General features: G+C 49.0%; 2 protein-coding genes across 7 annotated transcripts in view; both read left to right on the top strand.

Moving 5' to 3' along the window:
- Nucleotides 1-25,484, top strand: part of LOC102945825 (zinc finger protein 436) — a 1,196,575-nt gene that overhangs the window by 838,273 nt on the left and 332,818 nt on the right. The gene's annotated exons all lie outside the window — the stretch shown is intronic.
- LOC102940142 (butyrophilin subfamily 1 member A1) overlaps nucleotides 3,582-25,484 on the top strand; it is a 62,606-nt gene continuing 40,703 nt past the window's right edge. For 3 of the 5 annotated variants that reach the window (XM_037913564.2, XM_043528774.1, XM_043528775.1), the window contains exons 1-3: nucleotides 3,582-3,836; nucleotides 13,925-14,041; nucleotides 16,886-17,233. In XM_037913564.2, the coding sequence (XP_037769492.1) occupies nucleotides 13,936-14,041; nucleotides 16,886-17,233 (454 nt within the window). In that variant the 5' untranslated portion in view covers nucleotides 3,582-3,836; nucleotides 13,925-13,935. The remainder of the gene's footprint in view (nucleotides 3,837-13,924; nucleotides 14,042-16,885; nucleotides 17,234-25,484) is intronic. The other 2 variants (XR_006285880.1, XM_043528776.1) reach the window with 1 other exon arrangement.

Raw genomic sequence — 25,484 nt, forward strand, 5'->3', positions numbered from 1 at the left:
ACATCCACTCAATGTGCAGCGGCAGTAAGAAAAGTGAACAGAATGCTGGGAATAATTAAGAAAGTGATAGATAATAGGACAGAAAATATCATGTTGCCTCTATATAAATCCATGGTATACCCACATCTTGAATACTGTGTGCAGATGTGGTCGCACCATCTCAAAAAAGATATATTGGAATTGGAAAAGGTTCAGAAAAGGGCAACAAAAATTATTAGGGGTATGGAACAGTTTCCTTATGAGGAGAGATGAATAAGACTGGGACTTTTCAGCTTGGAAAAGAGATGGCTAAGGGGAGATATGATTGAGGTCTATAAAATTATGACTGGTGTAGAGAAAGTAGATAAGGAAGTGTCATTTACTAGTTCTCATAACAGAAGAACTAGGGTCACCAAATGAAATTAATAGGCAGCAGGTTTAAAACAAATAAAAGGAAGTATTTCTTCACACAACGCATAGTCAACCTGTGGATCTCCTTGCCAGAGGATGTTGTGAAGGCCAAGACCATAACAGGATTCAAAAAAGAACTAGATAAATGCATGGAGGATAGGTCCATCAATGGCTATTAGCCAGGATGGGCAGGGATGGTGTCCTCTGTTTGCCAGAAGCTGGGAATGAGTGACAGGAGATGGATCACTTGATGATTACCGTTCTGTTCATTCCCTCTGGAGCACCAGCATTGGGCACTGTCATAAGACAGGCTACTGGGCTAGATGGGCCTTTGGTCTGACCCAGTATGGCCGTTCTTATGTTCTTATGTTCTCCTGCAACCCCAACATAATAAAACCACCTTGACAAGAGGCGTAGCGCTTAGGGTGACCTAGTTAGAATGACGCAGTTGTCAGTGTAGACCAGGAGTGGGCAAACTATGGCCCGCAGGCTACATCCAGCCTGTCAGACCTTTTATTCTGTCCCTTGAGCTCTATTGCCCTGCTCCGCCTGCCTGGCGCTCCTGCGTATTCAGGACCTGCATGACGGGAATGAGGGCATGCATGTTACTCTAGCTGCACAACCCAAATGCACTTCATGCACAGAGCCTGGAACATGCAAGCCCACGTGCCTGCTACTTGTTCACTTAGGTGACTCTGATGTTTTAGTAATGTTAATTTTCCATTGTTGAGGAGAAAACAAAGGGTGGATGGCCAGGGAGTGCTCAGTGGCAGTTTTCAAAGTTGTGGGCTGTTGGGACCTACAAGGAAGGAGATTTCTGAGAGCAGGGGTCTGATGAATCTCAATGAATTCCAGTGACTGGAGCTGATGTCTGGAAAGATGCTGCTACCAGGGATACTGGGGGTGCGGCAGGAGCCCCCGGCTTGAAGTGGCTTCCATCATATAGAGGGTTTACAGTTTGGTTCAATGACTCTCAGCACCCCCATTATACAAATTGTCCAGCACCTCTGCTTGCCCCTGCCCTCCAGAGACAGGACACCAAAATGGGTGATGCCATAATAGTGGAGAAGGGAATGACGATCACTGTGTGGAAGATGGCTACTCCAGGCTGCTACCGATCAGTCACAAATCAGTTTGGAGTTGGGAAGTCCACTGTGGGGGTTGCAATGAGGCAAGTTAATCACCTCCTGCTTGTCTGCTTGTTAATCACCTCCCCCAAATATTAATCACCTCCTGCTACAAAGGACTGTGACTCTGGGTAATTTATGTGAAATAGTGGGTGGTTTTGCAGCAATGGGATTCCCTGATTGTGGTGGGCGATAGATTGAACACATATCCCCATTTTGGCCCCAGACCACCTTGTGATGGAGTACATCAACACAAAGGGGTACTTCTCTATAGTACTGCAAGCACTGGTGGAATACCAGGGTTGTTTCACCAACATCAATGCAGGCTGGTCTGGGAAGGTGAATGAAACATGCATCGTCAGGAACACTGGCCAGTACAGAAAGCTGCAAACAGGGACTTTCTTTCCAGACCAGAAGATTCCCATTGGCGATATGGAAATGCCAATTGTGAGCCTTGGAGACCCAGCCTATTCCTTGCTCCTCTGGCTCATGAAGCCTTACACTGGCAACTTTGAAGTCTGCAGCAATAAGTGCTTCAACAACAGGCACAGCAGGTGCAGAATGACTGTTGAATGTGTCTTTGGTTGCTTAAAGAGGCACTGGTGCTGCCTTTTGGCAGGTTAGACTTCAGTGAGAAAAATATTCCCATTGTCATAGCACCTGTGTGCCCTGCATAACATTTGTGATGCTAAGAGGGAGAAGTTTCCTCCTGTGCTCCTGCCTGTTTCCTATCCTGACTATCCATTCACAGTTTTTCATTGATAGCTTCTCCCTATGCTCTCTGCTTACATTCCAAAGCACCTGAGAATTGCAGCACCTCCTGGAACATCTTTTCCTTACTTCTCTTGTTTTGTATCCTTATCAGATGGAGCCGCTCCACTGGTGTGCAGGAGGAGACCTCAAGGACACATCTGCAAATGCTAAGGAAACAAGACACAGAGGCATTATTGTGAGTGCATTCTCACCCTTGATCCAAATGAGTTAAAAACACAATTTTATCACTTTCCCTTGGCTGGCACACAGCACGGTGGGAGCCCCAGCCATGATGAGTTTGGCCCCAGGGGGAAGGGCAATACAAGACAAAGGGTGGGGTATTTCAGAGAGGTATCACTACAAGACACTGTTCTGAATACTGGCATTGTTTTCCAGTAGCTTATTTCACTCATGAGAGTAACTGAGGATGCAAGGGTGAAGCTCCTCTGTGCATGCGGCTGCAGGCCGGGTCCATATGCTGCTTGCCTATGTGCTGCTATGGTGCCTGCAGAAGTATTTGCCAATTGGTGTGGCAAAGTTTCCTATCATGTTGGAATAAACAGAGCAGCCCTCCCAAGAAACCTTTGGCAGAGGATTGCAGAGTACCTTCTTACTAGTCTTCCTGTCTTTCCTTTGCTTTGGGAAAGTTTGAATGGGTTCAGTTGCCCTGGCCTGCGATAACACAGCCCTTCATTATAAATGGTCAGTGACTCAGCACAGTTCAATGGAGCTTAGTCTACCTAGGGAACTGGTGTCCACAGCACAAAGTCCACCATCATGACTAGTGCTGGTGCAGGTGCTGTCTGGAAGTCTCACGAGACAGGCCAGGCATCCCCTGGACATGGAGTGTGAGAGAACTCTCACCTCCAGAGGCCCTTCCAGGCCAGCAATGTCCCAGACTGTGCAGGTGCATGAAGGGACAATGGCCCGGGGCTCGGACAATCTGTTGTATTTTGGTTGCACAAGAAAACTCATCAATTACCCCAGGTCTCTAGCTGAGAGTCTGTGCAGCGCCTGCCCCTGCCACACCCCTCACAATCAGGAAAATGTGAGGCTTTCTTTCCCTCACCCCCAGGAGACGGAAGCCTTGGAGGATGGTGGCTTTACATGCAATTTCTTTTTATGTTACTGATTCTCAGAGAGCAGGAAAAAACAGGGCAGATCTGATTGTCACCTGCCAAAGTGAGTGGGTCGGCTCCAAATCTCTCACTCACTGGCACTGCTGGGGATGTTTCTTTAAGAGGACTTTGATCCTTGTACTTTACGCAGCACGTGACAAGGATTCCTGTTACGATAACTTCCCAGCTATCTTGTTACTTTCATTTCTGCAGCTGGTGGGAGCAGCAGAAACCGGACATTCAGTTACAAATGCAGTAAATTAACAAAAGACACAAATGAACAGGACAGAGTGAAACTCCCTGGCTGTGACTCCTGTGCTGAATGGATGAAACCCCCTCAGCAAAGGGAGGTTTCACAGGAAACACGAACTCATGGATGCTAGAAAAACCGAGAGCTTTGAAGGCCCCTGAAGCTGCTTGGAGGAAGTGTCCCTGCAGGACTCAGCAGGTAAGGGATCTTCCAGCGCTGGAACTAGACTCCTTTGGTATTTCCTCATCCACACACACACTCAGATGAGCTGTCAGTGTCCCAGGACCCCTCTCCCAGGTTTGTCGGGGTAAACTGCCACTCCCACACTTCCAGTGTAAATTTGGCTGCAGAAACACACACATGATGATCAGTAAGTGTTTGGTTTTGGTAACACCACAGTGTGCTTAGTCCATTCCAGTTGTACAATGAGGCAGAGTTTCTGCCCCACAGAGCTTCTAGCCTGAAGATTGAGAGAAGGTTTTTCTCTTTGCTGGTTCATTGTGCTTTAACAGACCCTGGGGCCCTGCAGTAGGGCTCATTTGCTCTTGCTATTTTGCTGCCTGATGTGAGCTGTAGTTAGTGAATCGCTTCCTTAAGTGATGTTATTGGCCGTGTGTGGCTCCCCTTCCTTACCACTGGATGGATTCATAAGAGGATTTAGGTGCCTGTCACTTTAAGTACCGAGAAAAAAATCCCAGAATCAGGGCACACTGGGATTCACAAAACCCTGCTCAACTGCGGCCAAACCCTGCAGTGCCTACAATCACTTGGTACCTAAATTTTTGTAGTAACAGTTTACAGGTATATATTTTTCTGCCTCTGAGCATTTTCCCTACTCCGATCCTCCCAAATACTCAGAGGGTCACTCCCTACCCCAACCAACGGGTAAAGACACCCCAAGGCTGCAGCCAAGTTGGCTGACATATGGAGGAAGGTGGGTTCACGGCCCTCCTCACTCCCTGGAAGATGAGTGGGAGGGGGTAGTGGCAGGTTCCTGTCTCGGTTTCAACCCTCAAGGCATTGGGGTGGCAGAAGGCCCATGAAAACTCCCCATGTGCACCCTGCTAGTGTCATCCAAAAGATAAGACCCAAGGAAGGGTGTGAAACTGCTCTGAACTGTGTTATGAAAACGGTCTGTTTGAGTAATGAAAGTCTGTGCTGTAAGACTCTTGAAATTGCCTGGTAGAAAAGTTACCATATGGATGGGAAATTGGTTTTGGCATCTATGGAAAACATCTGTGGTTTTACCTGGACTTGGAAGGCATCTGAGTCCCAAGGTAGCAGGAGATATGAACATTCCCAAGTCACTGGTTGAAGAGATCTCGCTCAGTATGATGTCAAAGGGGAAAGAGATGTGACAAAGTGGGAATTGTCTGTAATATTTTTATGAACTATCTGTATGACTCTGTACCTATCACCTTGGCAGCGCTATCCATTGAGGGAAAGAATTGATTTTCTCCCTGGGACATGGGGGAGGAAGGTAGGTATCTCAGACATAGAGCTGCTAGGACTTTCTGGGCTAGAATCAACACGCTGGAATGGCCTACCCTATAGAGACAACAGAAACCACAATAACTAAATATTAACACCTAGCTGCAAGGGAAGCTGAACATGGGAGCACAACATGGCTGTGTCTGGAGAGCAAAGAGGGGAGGTGTCAGGGTTAGGTTAGGAAGAGCAGGGTACGCAGACACAGAGCTCTGCTGGAATGGAGAGACAAAGAAGACAGGGCAGGCGAGGATGGGCCTGGTGACAGCCTGGCTTCCACCCAGAGGAACCAGCACCCCCAACTACCAACTACCCCCACCAGCGCCTCTGGGGGAGACCCAGTTCCCTCTGCCCCATCAGCCCCACCAGCACCCCTGGGGGAGACCCAGTTCCCCCTGCCCCATCCCCCCCACCAGTGCCCCTGGGGGAGACCCAGTTCCCCCTGCACCATCCTCCAGTTCCCCCTGCCCCATCACTCCCATCAGCGCCCCTGGGGGAGACCCAGTTCCCCCTGACCCATCCCCCCCAGCACCCCTGGTGGAGACCCAATTCCCTCTGCCCCATGCTCCCCCACCAGCACCCATGGGGGAGACTGGACCTCCCCTAGTTCACGCTGCCACATCCCCTCCACCAGCACCCCTGTGGAGACCCAGTTCCCCCTGCTCCATTCCCCCACCAGCATCCCTGGTTTAGGGAGGGTCAGGTCCAGTTTGGTCTGGGGAGAGATGTGGGTCGGGTCCAGTTTGGAGGGTTGACCTGGTCTTTTGGGGGCACAGCTGGTCCTGATCCTAATCTCTGTGCCTCTCTGCCTGAGGGGGGACGGGGGAGGGGAGGACTAGCAAATCTGGTATGAATAATGATACTGTAAATACAATGTAATAGAGTTTTTCATATTTTTTATTTTTTTTAATGTTTTAAGCAGTTTTTAAATTTGCCCCAGTTTCATGCAAAAATATAATTCAAACCCTGGTCTTTCCTATGAGAAATGTGATGGATGAGATAATGGGATGGTTCCCTCTTAGTGGGGGCAGCACATGGCTGGTGTGTTGGCCAGCTTTGTTAGCTGGTTTTACACACACACACCCCAGGGCCCCGTGCATCCAGGTCACTTTCCGCACCTGGGCTGTGCTAGGAGGCATCAGGAGCTACTGCTCTCTGCTCTCCACTTACGCAGCCCAGGCGGGGAAAGTGACCTGGATGCAGGGAGCCCTGATGTTGCTCCTCGCCTCTCCTATCACAGCCCCCCAGGGGTGCACGGGGCAGAGGAGCAGCAGTCCTGGGGGGGAGTGAGCAGCAATGCCAGCTGCTTTGTGCATCCAGGTCACTTTCCCCACACAGGTGCAGGAGGGGGATGCAGGGGTTAGCAGTAAAGGGGTGCAGGGATTAGGGGTGCAGGAGGGGGAGCAGGCCTGTCTGTGAGTGTGCTGCCAGCCGTCTGTCCCCTCCCTGCTCCCTACTGGCCCGAGCTGGGTGTCAGCAGTGCTGGCCCTGCACAAATCAGCCGGTAGCAGGTACGTGGCAATGGGTGGAGGAGCCAGGCTGAGACAAGAGAGAGGGGAGCATAGTCGTGAGTCATGGCGGGTTCACTCCACTCACCTGGCCTCTCTCTCTCTCTGCACAGCCTGCAGGGGACCAGCTCTGGCCAGCAGCCGAGGGGCTCTGCCTGTGGGGTGGGCGAGCGGGTGGGCTGGCTTGGCACAACCTGGCCCCTGAGCAGGTTTTGTGCAGGGGTTGTGCCCCCTCGACACACTGGGGCACCATTTTATAATCCTGCAAAGGGCCCCGTAAATCCTAAGGACAGCCCTGGTTATGAGAGAGGCAGCTAAAAGCAATGCCCTGAACAGCTTGCTGCTGGGACAAGTTGCCAGGTCTCAGAGCCCAGGTCCCACCATGTGCTGGGCGTGTGTTTCTCCAGCAGTGAAATTGCAAGTGAGGGGCAGCGCCCGAGATAGAAGCTCTCTAGAGACACTCCGGTTGTCTCTCCCCTTCTGTGTGTGTTTATCTTGTTTTGTCTTCTTAGCAAACATGACTGGACTTTATCAACAACAGCAACAACAACAACAGAGTCAGCCCATGTCAGTAACTTCTTCTCTTTTCCTCACAAAGCAGTTATTCACATGTTTGCCATGTCGGTCCCAGGTTATTAGAGAGACAGGCTTTCGAGACACACGGAGCTGTTCTTCAGCTCACCATCTTTATTCCCATAATTTATTAGCATCTAAGAGACTGACATGTCTACACTACAAAATTAGGTCGATTTTATTTAATTCGACTTTGAGCATCCAATTTAACAAATGTGATTTTGCATGTCCCCACTAGGTGGCTGTGGTCGATGGAGCACACCCTCACTGCCAGGGGTTGCATCAACTCAAGGAGTGATGCACAGTGGGTAGCTATCGCACAGTCCCTGCAGCAGATTGGAATTCTGGGCTAGGGTCCCAATGCCTCATGGGATGAAAACATTGTTGCGGGTGGTTATGGGTGCATGTTGTCAGTCTCCCACGTCTGTGGCTCAGAACCAGAGTGGCTGTTCGCCAGCCTTGTCCTGTGGAACGCTTGTCTAAGCGCCTTTATTTCCACGTGGCACTGCTGTGTGTCCCTGGTGTAGCCCTTATCCATCATGCCCTGTGCAATTTTGGCATAGATATCAGTGTTTCTTTTGCTGGTTCAGACTCTGCCTGGACAAACGCTTCCCTCCACCCCCGCAGCAATCAGATTCAGCATCTCCTGAACGATCCATGCTGGAGTGAATTTGTGCGTCTGGGCAGGCATGTTGAGCTGTGCTGGTGAGCTCTCCACGCTGCTCCAGCAGGGAATGAACATTCTAAAGTTCCCCAGGGCTTTTCCTGCTTGCCTGGCTGAAGAGCATTGGAGTTTATAGAATCAGGGTTGGAAGGGACCTCAGGAGGTCATCTAGTCCAACCCCCTGCTCAAAGCAGGACCAATCCCCAATTTTTGCCCCAGATCCCTAAATGACCCCCTCAAGGATTGAACTCACAACCCTGGGTTTAGCAGGCCAATGCTGAAACCACTGAGCTATCCCTCCCCACATTCAAAGTGCTCACTGGAGGGCTCTGGGTCATCACCTGGAGGCCATTAACTCCGAATTACAATACACAGTGTTTACACTCCCCTTAATTCGAGGCATGAATGTTGCCTCTGGCTTTACTCCACTCATTCATGTGGAGTACAGGAGTCGATTTTAAAAGCCTTTAGGTCGACGGGAGGGACTCGGCAGTGTAAACACACACATTATAAATTTGACCTAATGCTGAATACGTCGACCTAAGCTTGTAGCGTAGACCAGCCCTAAGGCTACGTCTACACTACGAAATTAGGTCGAATTTATAGAAGTCAATTTTTTAGAAATCGATTTTATACAGTGGATTGTATGTGTCCGCACTTAAGACCATTAAGACCATTAAGTCGGCGGAGTGCATCCACAGTACCGAGGCTAGCGTCGACTTCCGGAGTGTTGTACTGTGGGTAGCTATCCCACAGTTCCTGCAGTCTCTGCCACCCATTGGAATTCTGGGTTGAGATCCCAATGCCTGATGGGGCAAAAAACATTGTTGCGGGTGGTTCTGGGTACATGTCGTCAGGCCCTCCCTCCCTCCCTCCGTGAAAGCAACGGCAGACAATCGTTTCGCGCCTTTTTTCCTGGGTTACCCGTGCAGACGCCATACCACAGCAAGCATGGAGCCCGCTCAGCTCACCATCACCGTATGTCTCCTGGGTGCTGGCAGACACGGGACTGCATTGCTACACAGCAGCAGCTCATTGCCTTGTGGCAGCAGATGGTGCATTACGACTGGTAGCGGTCCTCGTCATCTCCTGGGTGCTCTTGGCCAGCCTCGGTGAGGTCGGTCGGGGTGCCTGGGCAGACATGGGTGCTCCTGGCAGATCTCAGTGAGGTCTGTCGGGGCGCCTGGGCAGACATGGGTACTCCTGGCAGACCTCAGTGAGGTCTGTCAGGGGCGCCTGGGCATAAATGGGAGTGACTCAGGTCATTCTCTTCTTTAAGTTTTGTCTAATGGAGATTCAGTCTGGCCTGGAATATTGGTAGAGGGATAGCGCAGTGGTTTGAGTATTGGCCTACTAAACCCAGGGTTGTGAGTTCAATCTTTGAGGTGGCCATTCTGCCTCAGGCTGCTCTCCCAGCCAGCAGTACCGCAAGCACCCAGGAGATGACGACAGTTAGCAGTCGTACTGCAACATCTGCTGCCAGACTACCCCTTGCTCCCCCCTCCCTCCATGAAAGCAATGGCCGACAATTGTTTTGTGCCTTTTTCCATGTGGGCGCTATATTTCTGTCAGCATCGTCATCTACCTGCCGCTGCCACTCTGCTCTCCCGCTCTCCTGCAGACGCCATAACACAGCAAGCATGGAGCCCGCTCAGATCACTGCGGCCGTTATGACCGTTCTGAACACCACATGCATTATCCAGCAGTATATGCAGAACCAGACCTGCAAAAGCAGGTGAGTAGGCAACTGCAGCGCGGTGAGGAGAGTGATGAGGACATGGACACAGACGTCTCTCAAAGTACGGGCCCCGGCAATGTGGACATCATGGTACTAATGGGGCAGGTTCATGCCGTGGAATGCCGATTCTGAGCCCGGGAAACAAGCACAGACTGGTGGGACCGCATAGTGTTGCAGGTCTGGGACAATTCCCAATGGATGCGAAACTTTCGCATGCATAAGAGCACTTTCATGGAACTTTGTGGCTTGCTTTCCACTGCCCTGAAGCGCTCTGAGCTGCTGCTATTAAGGGTAGTGACCCTGGGAAATGTGCAGGTCATAGTGGATGGCTTTGCTGCAATGGGATTCCCTAACTGTGGTGGGGCCATAGACGGAACCCAAATCCCTATCTTGGCACCAGAGCACCAAGGCAGCGAGTACATAAACCGCAAGGGGTACTTTTCAGTGGTGCTGCAAGCACTGGTGGATCACAAGGGATGTTTCACCAACATCAACGTGGGATGGCCGGGAAAGGTACATGACGCTCGCATCTTCAGGAACTCTCTTCTGTTTCAACAGCTGCAGCAAGGGCAGAAAATAACCGTTGGGGATGTTGAAATGCCTATAGTTATCCTTGGGGACCCAGCCTACCCCTTAATGCCATGGCTCATAAAGCCATACACAGGCAGCCTGGACAGTAGTCAGGAGCTGTTCAACTACAGGCTGAGCAAGTGCAGAATGGTGGTAGAATGTGCATTTGGACGTTTAAAGGCGCGCTGGCACAGTTTACTGACTCGCTTAGACCTCAGTGAAACTAATATTCCCATTGTTATTACTGCTTGCAGTGAGCTCCACAATATCTGTGAGAGTAAGGGGGAGACGTTTATGGCAGGGTGGGAGGTTGAGGCAAATCTCCTGGCCACTGATTACGCACAGCCAGACACCAGGGCAGTTAGAAGAGTACAGGAGGGTGCGCTGCGCATCAGAGAAGCTTTGAAAACCAGTTTCATGACTGGCCAGGCTACGGTGTGACAGTTCTGTTTGTTTCTCCTTGATGAAAACCCGTCCCCTTGGTTCACTCTACTTCCCTGTAAGCTAACCACCCTCCCCTCCCAGCTTCGATCACCACTTGCAGAGGCAATAAAGTCATTGTTGCTTCACATTCATGCATTCTTTATTAATTCATGATACAAATAGGGGGATAACTGCCAAGGTAGCCCGGGAGAGGTGGGGGAGGAGGGAAGGACAAGGCCACACTGCACTTTAAAACTTATTGAATGCCAGCTTTCTGTTGCTTGGGCAATCCTCTGGGGTGGAGTGGTTAGGTTCCAGGAGGCCCCCCACCGTGTTCTTGGGTGTCTGGGTGAAAAGGCTATGGAACTTGGGGAGGAGGGTGGTTGGTTACCACAGGGGCTGTAGCGGCAGTCTGTGCTCATGCTGCCTTTCCTGCACCTCAACCATACACCAGAGCATATGAGTTTGATCCTCCAGTAGCCTCAGCATTGACTCCTGCCTTCTGTCAGCAAGCTGTCGCCATCTATCATCTTCAACCCACCACTTATTATCTTCAACCCACCACCTGTCCTCGTGTTCATATTGTGCTTTCCTGGACTCTGACATTGCTTGCCTGCATGCATTCTGCTGGGCTCTTTCAGTGTGAGAGGACTGAATGAGCTCAGAGAACATTTCATCATGAGTGCTTTTTTTTGGCCTTCTAATCTTCGCTAGCCTCTGGGAAGGAGACGATAGTGTGAGCGCTGAAACATTTGCAGCTGCGGGAGGAAAAAAAGGGAGATTAGTGGTTAAAAAGACACATTTTAGAGAAGAATGGGTAGATTCTTTCAGGGTGAACCTTGCTGTTAACATTACATAGCACATGTGCATTCGGTACAAAGTCGCATTTTGCCTCTTATATTGAGGGTCTGCCGGTTTGGTGTGAGAGATCACACATGCAGGGCTGGCGGGCAACAGAATTCGGCTTGCAGGTAGCCATGGTAAGCTACAGTCTTTTGGCTTCTTTAACCTTCATAACATGTGGGAATGGTTTCAAACAGCAGCCCCCTCATTTCCCATACCAAACAGCCGTTCGGTTGGCCCTTTAAAAGGAGGGGCTGCAGTTTTCAGGTTAACGTACAGCACAAACCCAACTAACACTCCCCCCCCCCCACACACACACACCCAATTCTCTGGGATGATCGCTCCACCCCTCTCCCCACCGCGTGGCTAACAGCTGGGAAGATTTCTGTTCAGCCACAGGCAAACAGCCCAGCAGGAACGGCCACCTCTGCATGTTCCCTTAATAAAATTACCCTATTTCAACCAGATGACCATGAATGATATCTCTCTCCTGAGGATAACACAGAGAGATTAAGAACTGATGTTGCTTGAATGCCAGCAAACACCAGGACCATACGCTGCCATGCTTTGTTATGCAATGACTCCAGACTATGTGCTACTGGCCTGGCGTGGTAAATTGTCCTACCATGGAGGACGGAATAAGGCTGCCCTCCCCAGAAACCTTTTGCAAAGGCTTTGGGAGTACATCCAGGAGAGCTTTATGTAGATGTCCCTGGAGGATTTCCACTCCATCCCCAGACACGTTAACAGACTTTTCCAGTAGCTGTACTGGCCGCAAATTAATCATTAAACACGCTTGCTTTTAAACCATGTATTATATTTACAAAGGTACACTCACCAGAGGTCCCTTCTCCACCTGGCGGGTCCGGGAGCCCACCTTGGGTGGGTTCGGGGGGGTACTGGCTCCAGGTCCAGGGTGAGAAACAGTTCCTGGCTCTCGGGGAAAACAGTTTCTCCGCTTGCTTGCTGTGCGCTATCTTCAACCCTGTTGTGTGATAATCCATTGATGGAGTCAAAGCACAGGGGTGGGGTAGTGGTGGCTGCACCCCCTAGAATGGCATGCAGCTCATCTTAGAAGAGGCATGTCTGGGGCTCTGACCCCGAGCGGCCGTTTGCCTCTTTGGTTTTTTGGTAGGCTTGCCTGAGCTCCTTAAGTTTCACGTGGCACTGCTGCGGGTCCCTGTTATAGCCTCTGTCCTTCATGCTCTTGGAGATTTTTTCAAATGTTTGGGCATTTCGTCTTTTGGAACGGAGTTCTGATAGCACGGATTCATCTCCCCATACAGCGATCAGATCCCCTACCTCCCGTTCGGTCCATGCTGGAGCTCTTTTGCAATTCTGGGACTCCATCATGGTCACCTCTGCTGATGAGATCTGCACTCACCTGCAGCTTGCCACGCTGGCCAAACAGGAAATGAGATTCAAAAGTTCGCGGGCCTTTTCCTGTCTATCTGGCCAGTGCATCTGAGTTGAGAGCGTTGTCCAGAGCAGTCACAATGGAGCACTCTGGGACAGCTCCCGGAGGGCAATACCATCAAATTGTGACCACACTACCCCAAATTCGACCCGGCAAGGTTGATTTCAGTGCTAATCCCCTCGTCGGGGGAGGAGTACAGAAATCGATTTTAAGAGCCCTTTAAGTCGAAGTAAATGGCTTCATCATGTGGACGGGTGCAGGGTTAAATCAATCTAACGCTGCTAAATTCGACCTAAACTCGTAGTGTAGACCAGGGCTAAGAGGCTTTTTCCTTTTAAAAACTCTCTCCAGCTAAAGGGAAAGGACGCCAGGGATGTTGTTAAATGAAAGTCTAATTTAATATTTTATACTTCAAATGCATTCACTATTTTTCCTTCTTTTTCGATATCTTTAATAAAAGATTGAAAACATTTGTTATGGTGCATTTGCCATGGTGCTAAGCAGGCTGAGGTCTCTGTATACCAAATACAAGCCCATTTTAACTGTTTAATATTGCACAGTGACTGGGTCATGTTAACACCTTTGACTCTTTGGGCCCCTATGGATACGTCCACACAGCAATAAAAAGACTCGCAGCAGTAAATCTCAGAGTCTGGGTCAACTGAAAGTGTAGACATACCCTATATTACCACTAAATTTATACAACACTCTTATTCCAGAAGACAATTGCATTGTTCCTGTTTACCCAATGCACTGCCGAAGTGGGCTAACACACAAACAAGGCATTCTTGCTCTGAAATTAGAGTGTCCACATATGGATTTATTCTGGAATAATCATTAACCTTAGCACAGGTGCAGCTCCAGGGAGCAAGCGCTAGTGCAGACGGGCTGCCAGCTACGGCTGGCATTTTAACCTCAATGATGTTTGACCCTGCTTAGAGCTAGTGCAAACTAGAGCTATGGGGAGAATCCCTTCCCAACTCCAGGCATTGCACACCAGGATGAGCCAACCCTTGTGCCAATCACTGCACATCTGATTTTGTTTGTTTCTTCTGTTCCCAGACCCAGCTACGATGATGGGAAAGGTTCCTTCATTCTCTCCCGGCTCCACAGTGAGCTCCGCTCTGCCCGGCTACGTCGCTCTCTGCCTCACTCTCCAGGTTCACAGGCTGGTGTCAGGTAGGAGCTCCGGCCTCCTCGCTGGGTTTGCTGCCTGTTCTCACACAGAGCTCTGCTGCCCTGCAGCTCCTCGCACATACAGAGAGAAGTGACCATGTCACCCCTTCCAGGGTCACCCCCACTGGACACCCCCGCAGCTCAGGGCACACCCAGAATATCCCTCCTCCTAACGCTGTCCGGTGGACTCCTGCCAGCCAAACCCCTGGGTGAAAACTCCCATTGGCTTCAGTGCGGCCTGGATTTCTCCCCTGGATTTGGTGTCTCCACTTCCCTTATGGTCCTTGCTTTAATCTAGCACCAGCCTCCTCTCTGCCCCTTCCTGCTAGTGTGAGAGTGTCCCCCCTGTGCTCCTCCTGGCACATTCACTGACAAAAACCTTCATTGATGCAGAGTGAGGGTGAAGGGGCTGTTAAAAGGGATGAAGGTCTTGTAAAATGTGGCAAGTGTGGGGCTGTTTCTGGGCAGTAGCTCAGTGTAGAACAGAGCTGGTAGCTCCTGTTCAGAGCAGCTCCCCTAAAAACAAGTTTTCTAGGCCATGTCTACACTACCTGCCGGATCAGCGGGTAGTGATCGATCTATCGGGGATCGATTTATCGTGTCTAGTGTCGACGCGATAAATCGATCCCCGATCGCTCTGCCGTCGACTCCGGAACTCCACCACGGCGAGAGGTGGAAGCGGAGTCGACAAGGGAGCGGCAGCCGCTGATCCTGCGCCGCGAGGACGTGAAGTAAGTGATTCTAAGTCGATCTAAGATACATCGATTTCATCTACGCTATTCTCGTAGCTGAAGTTGCGTATCTTAGATCGATCCCCCACCCAGTGTAGACCAGGCCCTACACTACATGCCAGATCGGCAGGTAGCTATCGATATATCGGGGGTCGATTTATCTAGTCATCTAGTCTAGACAAGATAAATCAATCCCCGAGCGCTCTCCCATCGACTCCGGAACTCCAGCGCTGCGTGAGGCACAAGCAGAGTCGATGGGGGAGCAGCAGCAGTTGACTCACCACCGTGAAGATGCCGCAGTAAGTCAATCTAGGTACATCAACTTCAGCTATGCTATTCTCGTAGCTGAAGTTGCGTAACTTACATCGACTCCCCCCCAGTGTAGACCAGGGTTTAGCAAGGAGAAGGCGTTTGACTCTGTGCTACAGTTGTCATAAGCCCTGATCCCTGAGTGATGTGCCTTATCTGCGCAGGCAGCGTGCGGGTCTGTGTTCGGTGGGTGTATTGGATCATCTCTCAGAGAGGGCAGAGTTAAGGTTGCTTTGGCCTGTACCATAACTTTGCATTTGTTGGTGTTCAGAGCCCTGAGTTTTGCTGAACTGTTTTCTGGAAGGACCTGAGATACCTCTGGGAACCTTAACTCTGCATTCGCAACGATTTGTCAGTGTCTTTCCTAGTTTCTTGAACAGAAAGAGGACTCCTTGTAGTCAACATTAATGGCCATTTAGGCAGCTGTAGTCCTCACTTAGATTTGCAGTTGGTACATGACTGTAGCTAGATAATAACACAATAACACTTTGTGTTATTATCTAGCTACAGTCATGTACCAACTGCAAATCTAAGTGAGGACTACAGCTGCCTAAATGACCATTAATGTTGACTACAAGGAGTCCTCTTTCTGTTCAAGAAACTAGCTTCTAGCTTTTAGAAAGTACTTTTCATTAGTAGAGCTCAAGGAACTTTATTCATTATCCCCATTTTACAGATGGGGAAACTGAGGCACAGAGCAGTGAAGAGACTTGCCCAAGATCACCGAGCAAGCCAGTGGCAGAGCCAGGAATAGTCCCAGTCCAGTGGTCTCTCCACTAGGCCACACGGTTGCTATGTCATTCCTCAGCACACCTCCTCCTGCCTGTACATTTTGTTACAGTGCAATGGGGGTGATGGTTGTGCTTTGAAGGGTTTACAGTGTGTAGTTGCTAACAAGGCTGGTGCGAGAAATCGGAGACACAGTCCATGTCCCAGCCTCTCGACAGTTCCCTGGTGCTTACAGTGACTGTGAGAGTGAGAGAAAACTGCTGAGTCTGACTCCTTCTCCACCCCCTGCCCCACCATCCCTCACAATGTGTAGCCCCCCTTCCCCCTCCAACATTCCAGCTCTCCCCCCGCTTCCCTCACCACGAAGCCATTAGTTAGCACTGTTGAACCCTTTAATATGTAAAATTTTGTTCCTTGCTGTCTCCAGATGGGGTAGACATACCTGCGCTAGCTCTGATCAAGCTGTCGTGCTATAAATGGCAGAGTAGACACAGTGGCACGAGCAGCCTCCCTGAATATGAACCTAGGGTCCTGGGCAGGATCATACCTGGGGAGCTAGCCCATCCCCCCGCTCACACCACCACGGCTACACTTCCTCATGCTAGCTCAATCAGAGCTAGAGGGTGCATGTCTCCCCACACTGGAAATTACAGCTCCAGCTCAAAGTGTAGACGTCCCCTCAGTGTTACCAGCTCACAGAACTTTGTCACAAGTCTCATGCTATTTGATGGGTTCTTAAAGCCACAGCTCCCGGGGGCCTGTGATTAGCTGAGAAACTCAGCTTTCATTTTGTTTTAAAGTACATTTCTGTCCATCTTGGTGCAGACAAATACTTGGAAATATGACCCAAGTCATCTTTAAAGGTTCAGAAATCAGAAGGCAGAGACCAATTTTATTATTTTTTTAAAATCTCTTTATTTTTAAGCCAATCTCATAATTTGGGTGGGGAGGGGGTGGGGTTGTCTCCTGATTTTTGAACACTTCAAAGTTGGCAATACGCATCCTGCTGCACTTACATTCCTGTCTGTCTTGGTTCCTCTCCAATTTAATTTTCTTTTCCCTCTGACTCATTTCACAGCACAGTTCACAGTGACTGGACCTGACCATCCAGTCACCACGTCCCTAGGTGGGCTGGCCATCCTGCCCTGCCACCTCTCCCCCAGTATGAGCGCTGAGAACATGGAGGTGGGATGGTTCAGATCCCAGGACTCTGAAGTCGTGCACCTGTACCGTGGTGGACAGGATCAGTATGGAGAGCAGATGCTGGAATATCAAGGCAGAACTGAGCTCTTGAAAGACGACATCACCGATGGGAGAGTTTCCCTGAGAATACGTGATGTCCGACCCTCCGATGATGGGCACTACACATGTTTTTTTCAGTCCAGTGTCTCTTATGATGAAGCTTTATTGGAACTGCAGGTGGCAGGTCAGTGACTTGTGGTACTTTGACGTCTTCGACACGGTAATAAGTGGAGTCAGAGGGGTCATTGTGAGATGCCACCTGATGTGTCTCATTGTAGTGGGTCAGTAGCTCTGCTCTGGTTAAGGTTTATTCTAGCTCACTGTTTAACAGCTGTTTTTTCTAAGGGCTCTAAAATCCAGAAACGTACTCAGATTGTTTTGAAATTTTCTGTGACACATTGGAGTCTGGGACAGGGTTTGTGGGCTAAGATTGAGTTCATTAGAGCAAGGAATTAATGAGATACACAAACACCCCTAAAAAATCACGTGATATCGGCATGTTGTGGTTATTACAACTTTTTTGTGCACACCTGGGGCCAGACAATAGCTGATCCTCCCCATGCTGATGGCACCAGCTGGGATTGATCTCGGCTTGTGTCTGGCACCCACAGGGTAACAGTGGTTGATACACAGAGTCCTGTAGCCCAGCACCTGGTATGAGAGTAGGAGAATTGAGGAATTCTCCCCGCTCCCCAGGACAGGTAAAGGCAGGAGGCCTGACCCCTGAAGATGCTGCCAGAGTGACCAGCAAGGCACATGAGTAGCTAGGTCTGTATCCAGGACATGAGGTTTAGGTCAGGTGCAGCGAACACCAGACTGCTGACAATCCCCATGGCGTGGCAAGAAGACACCTCTGTGCACTTCTGTTGACACAGCCTACAGACCTCAGCACTGAAATGAGACACGTACGTGATCCCTCAAGGTACATGCTCCTCTCCTCACATCGCAGTGACAGCTCTGCCAGCCTGCTCGAATTAATCCCTCCCCCCGTCACTACAGCGACTCCAAACACAGTCTCCTTCGTGCCTGTGTGTTGTGGCACCGCCCTCACAGAACCATTCCCAGAGCCTAGTGCCGGCCCCAGGGAGGCAGAGTCCAGGTGGCAGGGCTGGGGCGGTGTGTGCCGTTATTTTGTATCTCTTGGGTTTCAGGAGTTTAAGGTTAGCCGCTTTTGGAAAGGCACCAGGCCCTGCTCACCAGGCCCGGTTTGTCCTTCTCAGGGCAGTCCTTCCTGGCACAGTGCTCCTCCTGGCTCCCATCTTGTGACGTTCCCAGTTGGCTGCTCTGTCCTTCCTGGGCTTTTGGCAAGTTTTTGGCTACTGTCATTGCGTGAGGGCCTCTCGCTGTAGCCCTGTTGTCCAGATCTACAGACACACACCCCCTGTCCCTCCCTCTCTCCACTCTCCTCCCCTGGAACACCCAGCACTTCCTCTGCCCCAGGACAGGTTTGAAGGGGCCTTCCTCTCTAAACCCCAAGGGGGTCACAAATATGTTTATTTGAGCATAAGCTTTCACAAGCTACAGCTCACTTCATCGGATGCATGCAGTGGAAAATACAGTAGGGGAATTTTATATACACAGAGAACATGAAACAATGGGTGTTACCATACACACTGTAACGAGAGTGGTCAGGTAAGGTGAGCTATTACCAGCAGCAGAGAAAAAAACAAACAAACACCTTTTGTAGTGATAAACAAGGTGGGCCATTTCCAGCAGTTGACAAGGTGTGAGGAACAGTAGGGGGGGGAAATAAACATGGGGACATAGTTTTACTTTGTGTAATGACCCATCCACTCCCAGTCTTTATTCAAGCCTAATTTAATGGTGTCCAGTTTGCAAATTAATTCCAATTCAGCAGTCTCTCCTTGGAGTCTGTTTTTGAATTTTTTTTGCTGTAATATTGCCACTTTTAGGTCTGTAATCGAGTGACCAGAGAGATTGAAGTGCTCTCCAACTGGTTTTTGAATGTTATAAGTCTTGACGTCTGATTTGTGTCCATTTATTCTTTTACGTAGAGACTGTCCGGTTTGGCCAATGTACATGGCAGAGGGGCATTGCTGGCACATGATGGCATAGATCACATTGGTAGATGGGCAGGTGAACGAGCCTCTGATAGTGTGGTTGATGTGATTAGGCCCTATGATGGTGTCCCCTGAATAGATATGTGGACACAGTTGGCAATGGGCTTTGTTGCAAGGATAGGTTTCTGGGTTAGTGTTTTTGTTGTGTGGTGTGTGGTTGCTGGTGAGTATTTGCTTCAGGTTGGGGGGCTGTCTGTAAGCAAGGACTGGCCTGTCTCCCAAGATCTGTGAGAGTGATGGGTCGTCCTTCAGGATAGGTTGTAGATCCTTGATGATGCGCTGGAGAGGTTTTAGTTGGGGGCTGAAGGTGATGGCTAGTGGCGTTCTGTTATTTTCTTTGTAGGGCCTGTCCTGTAGTAGGTAACTTCTGGGTACTCTTCTGGCTCTGTCAATCTGTTTCTTCACTTCAGCAGGTGGGTATTGTAGTTGTAAGAATGCTTGATAGAGATCTTGTTGGTGTTTGTCTCTGTCTGAGGGGTTGGAGCAAATGCGGTTGTATCATGGAGCTTGGCTGTAGACAATGGATCATGTGGTGTGGTCTGGATGAAAGCTGGAGGCAAGTAGATAAGTATAGCGGTCAGTAAGTTTCTGGTATAGGGTGGTGTTTATGTGACCATCGCTTATTAGCACTGTAGTGTCCAGGAAGTGGATCTCTTGTGTGGACTGGTCCAGGCTGAAGTTGATGGTGGGATGGAAATTGTTGAAATCATGGTGGAATTCCTCAAGGGCTTCTTTTCCATGGGTCCAGATGATGAAGATGTCATCAATGTAGCGCAAGTAGAGTAGGGGCATTAGGGGACGAGAGCTGAGGAAGCGTTGTTCTAAGTCAGCCATAAATTTATTAGTCCCTAAGCTGCCACAAGTACTCCTTTTCTTTTTGCGGATACAGACTAACGCGGCTGCTACTCTGAAACTTGTCATTATGCAAGGCACTGAATTTAGCCGTATGGAGTGGAAATCCATCAACTTCATGAAAAAACTCATACAGATACAGACAGACATCATCTTCCTTTCCAAATGCAAACAGGTGGACATCATGCCAAAAGGACTGAAGGTAAAAAATCCATTACAATCTACATACCACACAGACTATGCTGACAGATTGTGCCACACACTCTCAAAGAAACTGCAGAACCACCTGATCAACACCCTCTACAGCAAACAGGGAAAGATTAAGAATGAGCTCTCAAAGCTGGATACTCTCATAAAAAACCAACCTTCCACACAAACTTCCTCGTGGCTGGACTTTACTAAAACTAGACAAGCCATTTACAACACACACTTTGCTTCTCTACAAAAGAAAAAGGACACTAAACTATCTAAACTACTAGATGCCACAAGGGGCTACAACAGTGGTTCCCTTAACCCACCCAGCAATATTGTTAATCTATCCAGCTATACTCTTAGCCCAGCAGAAGAATCTGTCCTATCTCAGGGCCTCTCCTTCTGCCCCTCCACCCTCACGAACATAATACAGTTCTGTGGTGACCTAGAATCCTATTTTCGACATCTCCAACTCAAGGAATATTTCCAACATACCTCTGAACAGCATACTAACCCACAGAGACCTTCCTACTGACACTACAAAAAGAAGGATTCTGGGTGGACTCCTCCTGAAGGTCGAAACAACAGACTGGACTTCTACATAGAATGCTTCCGCTGACGTGCACGGGCTGAAATTGTGGAAAAGCAGCACCACTTGCCCCATAACCTCAGCCATGCAGAACACAGTGCCATCCACAGCCTCAGAAACAACTCTAACATCATAATCAAAAAGGCTGACAAAGGAGGTGCTGTTGTCATCATGAATAGGTCAGAATATGAACAAGAGGCTGCTAGGCAGCTCTCCAACGCCACTTTCTACAAGCCATTACCCTCTGATCCCACTGAGGGTTACCAAAAGAAACTACACCATCTGCTCATGAAATTCCCTGAAAAAGCACAAGAGCAAATCCGCACAGACACACCCCTAGAACTCCGACCAGGGGTACTCTGTCTGCTGCCCAAGATCCATAAACCTGGAAATCCTGGATGCCCCATCATCTCAGGCAGGAACAGTATCCCCGATAATGTCACGGCAAACCTGGTGGCTGAACTTTGTGACTTTGTCCTCACCCATAACTATTTCACGTTTCGGGACAATGTATACCTTCAAATCAGCATGGCCCCACAATATGCCAACATTTTTATAGCTGACTTAGAACAATGCTTCCTCAGCTCTCGTCCCCTAATGCCCCTACTCTACTTGCGCTATATTGATGACATCTTCATCATCTGGACCCATGGAAAAGAAACCCTTGAGGAATTCCACTATGATTTCAACAATTTCCATCCCACCATCAAACTCAGCCTGGACCAGTCCACACAAGAGATCCACTTCCTGGACACTACAGTGCTAATAAGCGATGGTCACATAAACACCACCCTATACCGGAAACCTACGGACCGCTATACTTATCTACTTGCCTCCAGCTTTCATCCAGACCACACCACACGATCCATTGTCTACAGCCAAGCTCCATGATACAACCGCATTTGCTCCAACCCCTCAGACACAGACAAACACCTACAAGATCTCTATCAAGCATTCTTACAACTACAATACCCACCTGCTGAAGTGAAGAAACAGATTGACAGAGCCAGAAGAGTACCCAGAAGTTACCTACTACAGGACAGGCCCTACAAAGAAAATAACAGAACGCCACTAGCCGTCACCTTCAGCCCCCAAATAAAACCTCTCCAGCACATCATCAAGGATTTACAACCTATCCTGAAGGGCAACCCATCACTCTCACAAATCTTGGGAGACAGGCCAGTCCTTGCTTACAGACAGCCCCCCAACCTGAAACAAATACTCACCAGCAACCACACACCACACAACAAAAACACTAACCCAGGAAGCTATCCTTGCAACAAAGCCCGTTGCCAACTGTGCCCACATATCTATTCAGGGGACACCATCACAGGGCCTAATCACATCAGCCACACTATCAGAGGCTCGTTCACCTGCCCATCTACCAATGTGATATATGCCATCATGTGCCAGCAATGCCCCTCTGCCATGTACATTGGCCAAACCGGACAGTCTCTACGTTAAAGAATAAATGGACACAAATCAGACGTCAAGAATTATAACATTCAAAAACCAGTTGGAGAGCACTTCAATCTCTCTGGTCACTCGATTACAGACCTAAAAGTGGCAATATTACAGCAAAAAAAACTTCAAAAACAGACTCCAAGGAGAGACTGCTGAATTGGAATTAATTTGCAAACTGGACACCATTAAATTAGGCTTGAATAAAGACTGGGAGTGGATGGGTCATTACACAAAGTAAAACTATGTCCCCATGTTTATTTCCCCCCCCTACTGTTCCTCACATGTTCTTGTCAACTGTTGGAAATGGCCCACCTTGTTTATCACTACAAAAGGTGTTTGTTTTTTTCTCTCCTGCTGGTAGTAGCTCACCTTACCTGACCACTCTCGTTACAGTGTGTATGGTAACACCCATTGTTTCATGTTCCTGTGTATATAAAATTCCCCTACTGTATTTTCCACTGCATGCATCCGATGAAATGAGCTGTAGCTCACGAAAGCTTATGTTCAAATAAATTTGTTAGTCTCTAAGGTGCCACAAGTACTCCTTTTCGTTTTGCGGATACAGACTAACACGGCTGATACTCTGAAACAAATATGTTTCTAATTAGTTTTGTAAGTGAAAGTAGTGCAAGAGTTTGGCCTCCCTGCCCGTCAGTTGAGCAGTGCTCATCTCCTTCCAATGGTTCTTCTGATTCAACCCTTTGTCCCTGCTGTGCAGTGTGTGTGGTGAAAGGCTGTCAAGGTTCCCTCCCCACTCTGAACTCTAGTGTACAGATGTGGGGACCCTTATGAAAGACCCCCAAAGCTTATTTTTATCAGCTTAGGTTAAAAACTTTCCCAAGGCACAAACTTTGCCTTGTTCTCGAACAGTATGCTGCCACCACCAAGTGCTTTAACAAAGAAGTAGGGAAAAGGACCACTTGGAGTTCCTCTTCCCCCAGCTATCCCTCCAAGCCCTTATACCCCCTTTCCTGGGGAGGCTTGAGAATAAACAAGTTGAGTACAGATCAGCTGGGGTTTATTAGGACCCTAAAAACCCAATCAGATTCTTAAAAAAACAGAACTTTATTAGAAGAACAAAACAAAGATAAAAGATAAACTCTGTAGGATTAGAATGGAAGATAATCTCACAGGTGGTCAGATTCAAAACATAGAGAATCCCTCTAGGCAAAACCTTAAGTTACAAAAAGACACAAAAACAGGAATACGCATTCCCACCTGCACAGCGAATTTACAAGCCAAAACAAAGAAAACCTAAAGCATTTTCTAGCTAGATTACTTACAAACTTTACAGGAGTTGGAGGGCTTGCATTCTGGATCTGTTCCGGCAAAAGTATACACACAGACAGACAAAAGCCTTTTTGCCCCCCTCCAGATTTGAAAGTCTCTTGTCCCCTCATTGGTCATTTTGGGTCAGGTGCCAGCGAGGCTAGCTGAGCTTCTTAACCCTTTACAGGTGAAAGGATTTTGCCTCTGGCCAGGAGGGATTTTATAGCACTGTATACAGAAAGATGGTTACCCTTCCCTTCATATTTATGACAGAGGCGTTGTCTGTGTTCATCAAAGGGAGAACCAGTCCCTTATTCCTGCTCAGGAAACTGCAGGATTATGTAGCGGCTCCCCACGATTGGTAGAGAATATGAAGAACATGCACATATGCTAGAACAGTAATAAATGAGAGGCCGGGTTGCCTGCCGGATAGCGCAGTGGACTGAGTGTCAAGGGACGGGGTTCTAGTCCTGCCTTTGTTATTGAGCTGTGTGTGAACTTCAGCAAGTCTCTGTGTCTCTGTTTCCTCTCTCACCCTTTGTCTGTGTTGCCTGTTTAGACTGTAAACTCTGCAGGGCACAGACTGTCTCCTACAATGTGTGTACAGCCATGGGCAGCGGGTATAAGAGACAGGGGAAGGCAATGCCAGACATGGCCCCACCCACACTCTGTCCCCAGCCCTCTCCCTCCCTCCACCCCTCCCACGGCTTCAGCGTAGCTCCCTTCAGTCTCATGAGGCTGGGGTCACGGGAGGCTGTGGCCACCTGTCCTTCCCATACTCCGGGACCAGGGAGGCTGGGGCCACATGGCACTCACACGGGAGGCCTGGGGGCCTGCTCCTACAGTGCTGGGGGCTTGGCTGCCGTGGGGCCCCCAGCACCCAACACACCTGGGCCCCAGACTCAGCTGGGGCCCCTAATCACTACTGTAAGACAAACAATCATAGCCAATAATTCTGATAAACTTTTACTTAAAACCCTTCCAGCCACTCACTCCCATCCACAGCACAATAACTGTTAAATGTGGGTAACCTGAGCTGCCACAACTGGGTATTACACTGAGTTCATTTTATAACCACAACAAGGTCATTCCCTTGTGTAATGTACACGTAACCCACCAAACTTTCATTACACAAGCACCTGCTATAATTCCGTGTTACTGCAGGGAGAGTGAGCGGGTTCAGTCTGGTCTGACAGCAGAACTCCCACCTGTGGATAACAACACACGAGATAAATATGCACATTTGGACAGTCATGGATGCTCATACCCGGAGTTGCTCCAGTTTGGAATAAAGATACCACAATGGAGTAAAGCTGCCCCAAACTGAAACAATCATTAGGTTCATAAAGGGACAATCTGAGGGTTAACTGAGACTCCTCACAAATCTAGACCCAATCTTATCATTACATCCATACAGCAAATACTTTACAAACAGCACCAACAAAATTAGCATCAAACATACAGATTTCTTCAGTACCAAATGGTTCACAGGCCCCAAATCCTGCATTTAAAACTTACACTGCTGATTTGGTATTAATGTCACCACACCGCCATGAGCTGAACCAGCAGCAAGCGCCCAGTTCTTCAAATAGGCTGGTATCTGTCTCTTTAAAAGCAGACCTGTGAGTATCAGCGCTCAGGGCAGAGATCTTCACCTCCCCTCTGGTGTGGCTGTCGCCCTCTGGGACTGGTTGAACTAACTGAAGACTTTGGTACCTTTTTTCTTTATATTGGGAGTGGAATTGGCCCCCACCCTTGGAGATGCCCTACTGAGCATACTGAAAGGGTTCATAAACTTTTTCCTTTGTTCACCCGTGTTACCCGCACACTCTACGACACCCCACCCTTACCCAATTCCTAGGGCTGAGGGAATACTCTTCTGTGGGTTTGCGGGGTCTTTTACCAGTGAAAGAGCCTTACACAGTAATATCCCCACCCTCTAATTATTAACAATTACCAAGCAGAATACACATCCTAAGCATGCAATG

Source organism: Chelonia mydas, chromosome 14 (assembly GCF_015237465.2).
Source record: "Chelonia mydas isolate rCheMyd1 chromosome 14, rCheMyd1.pri.v2, whole genome shotgun sequence".
Lineage (NCBI taxonomy): Eukaryota > Metazoa > Chordata > Testudines > Cheloniidae > Chelonia > Chelonia mydas.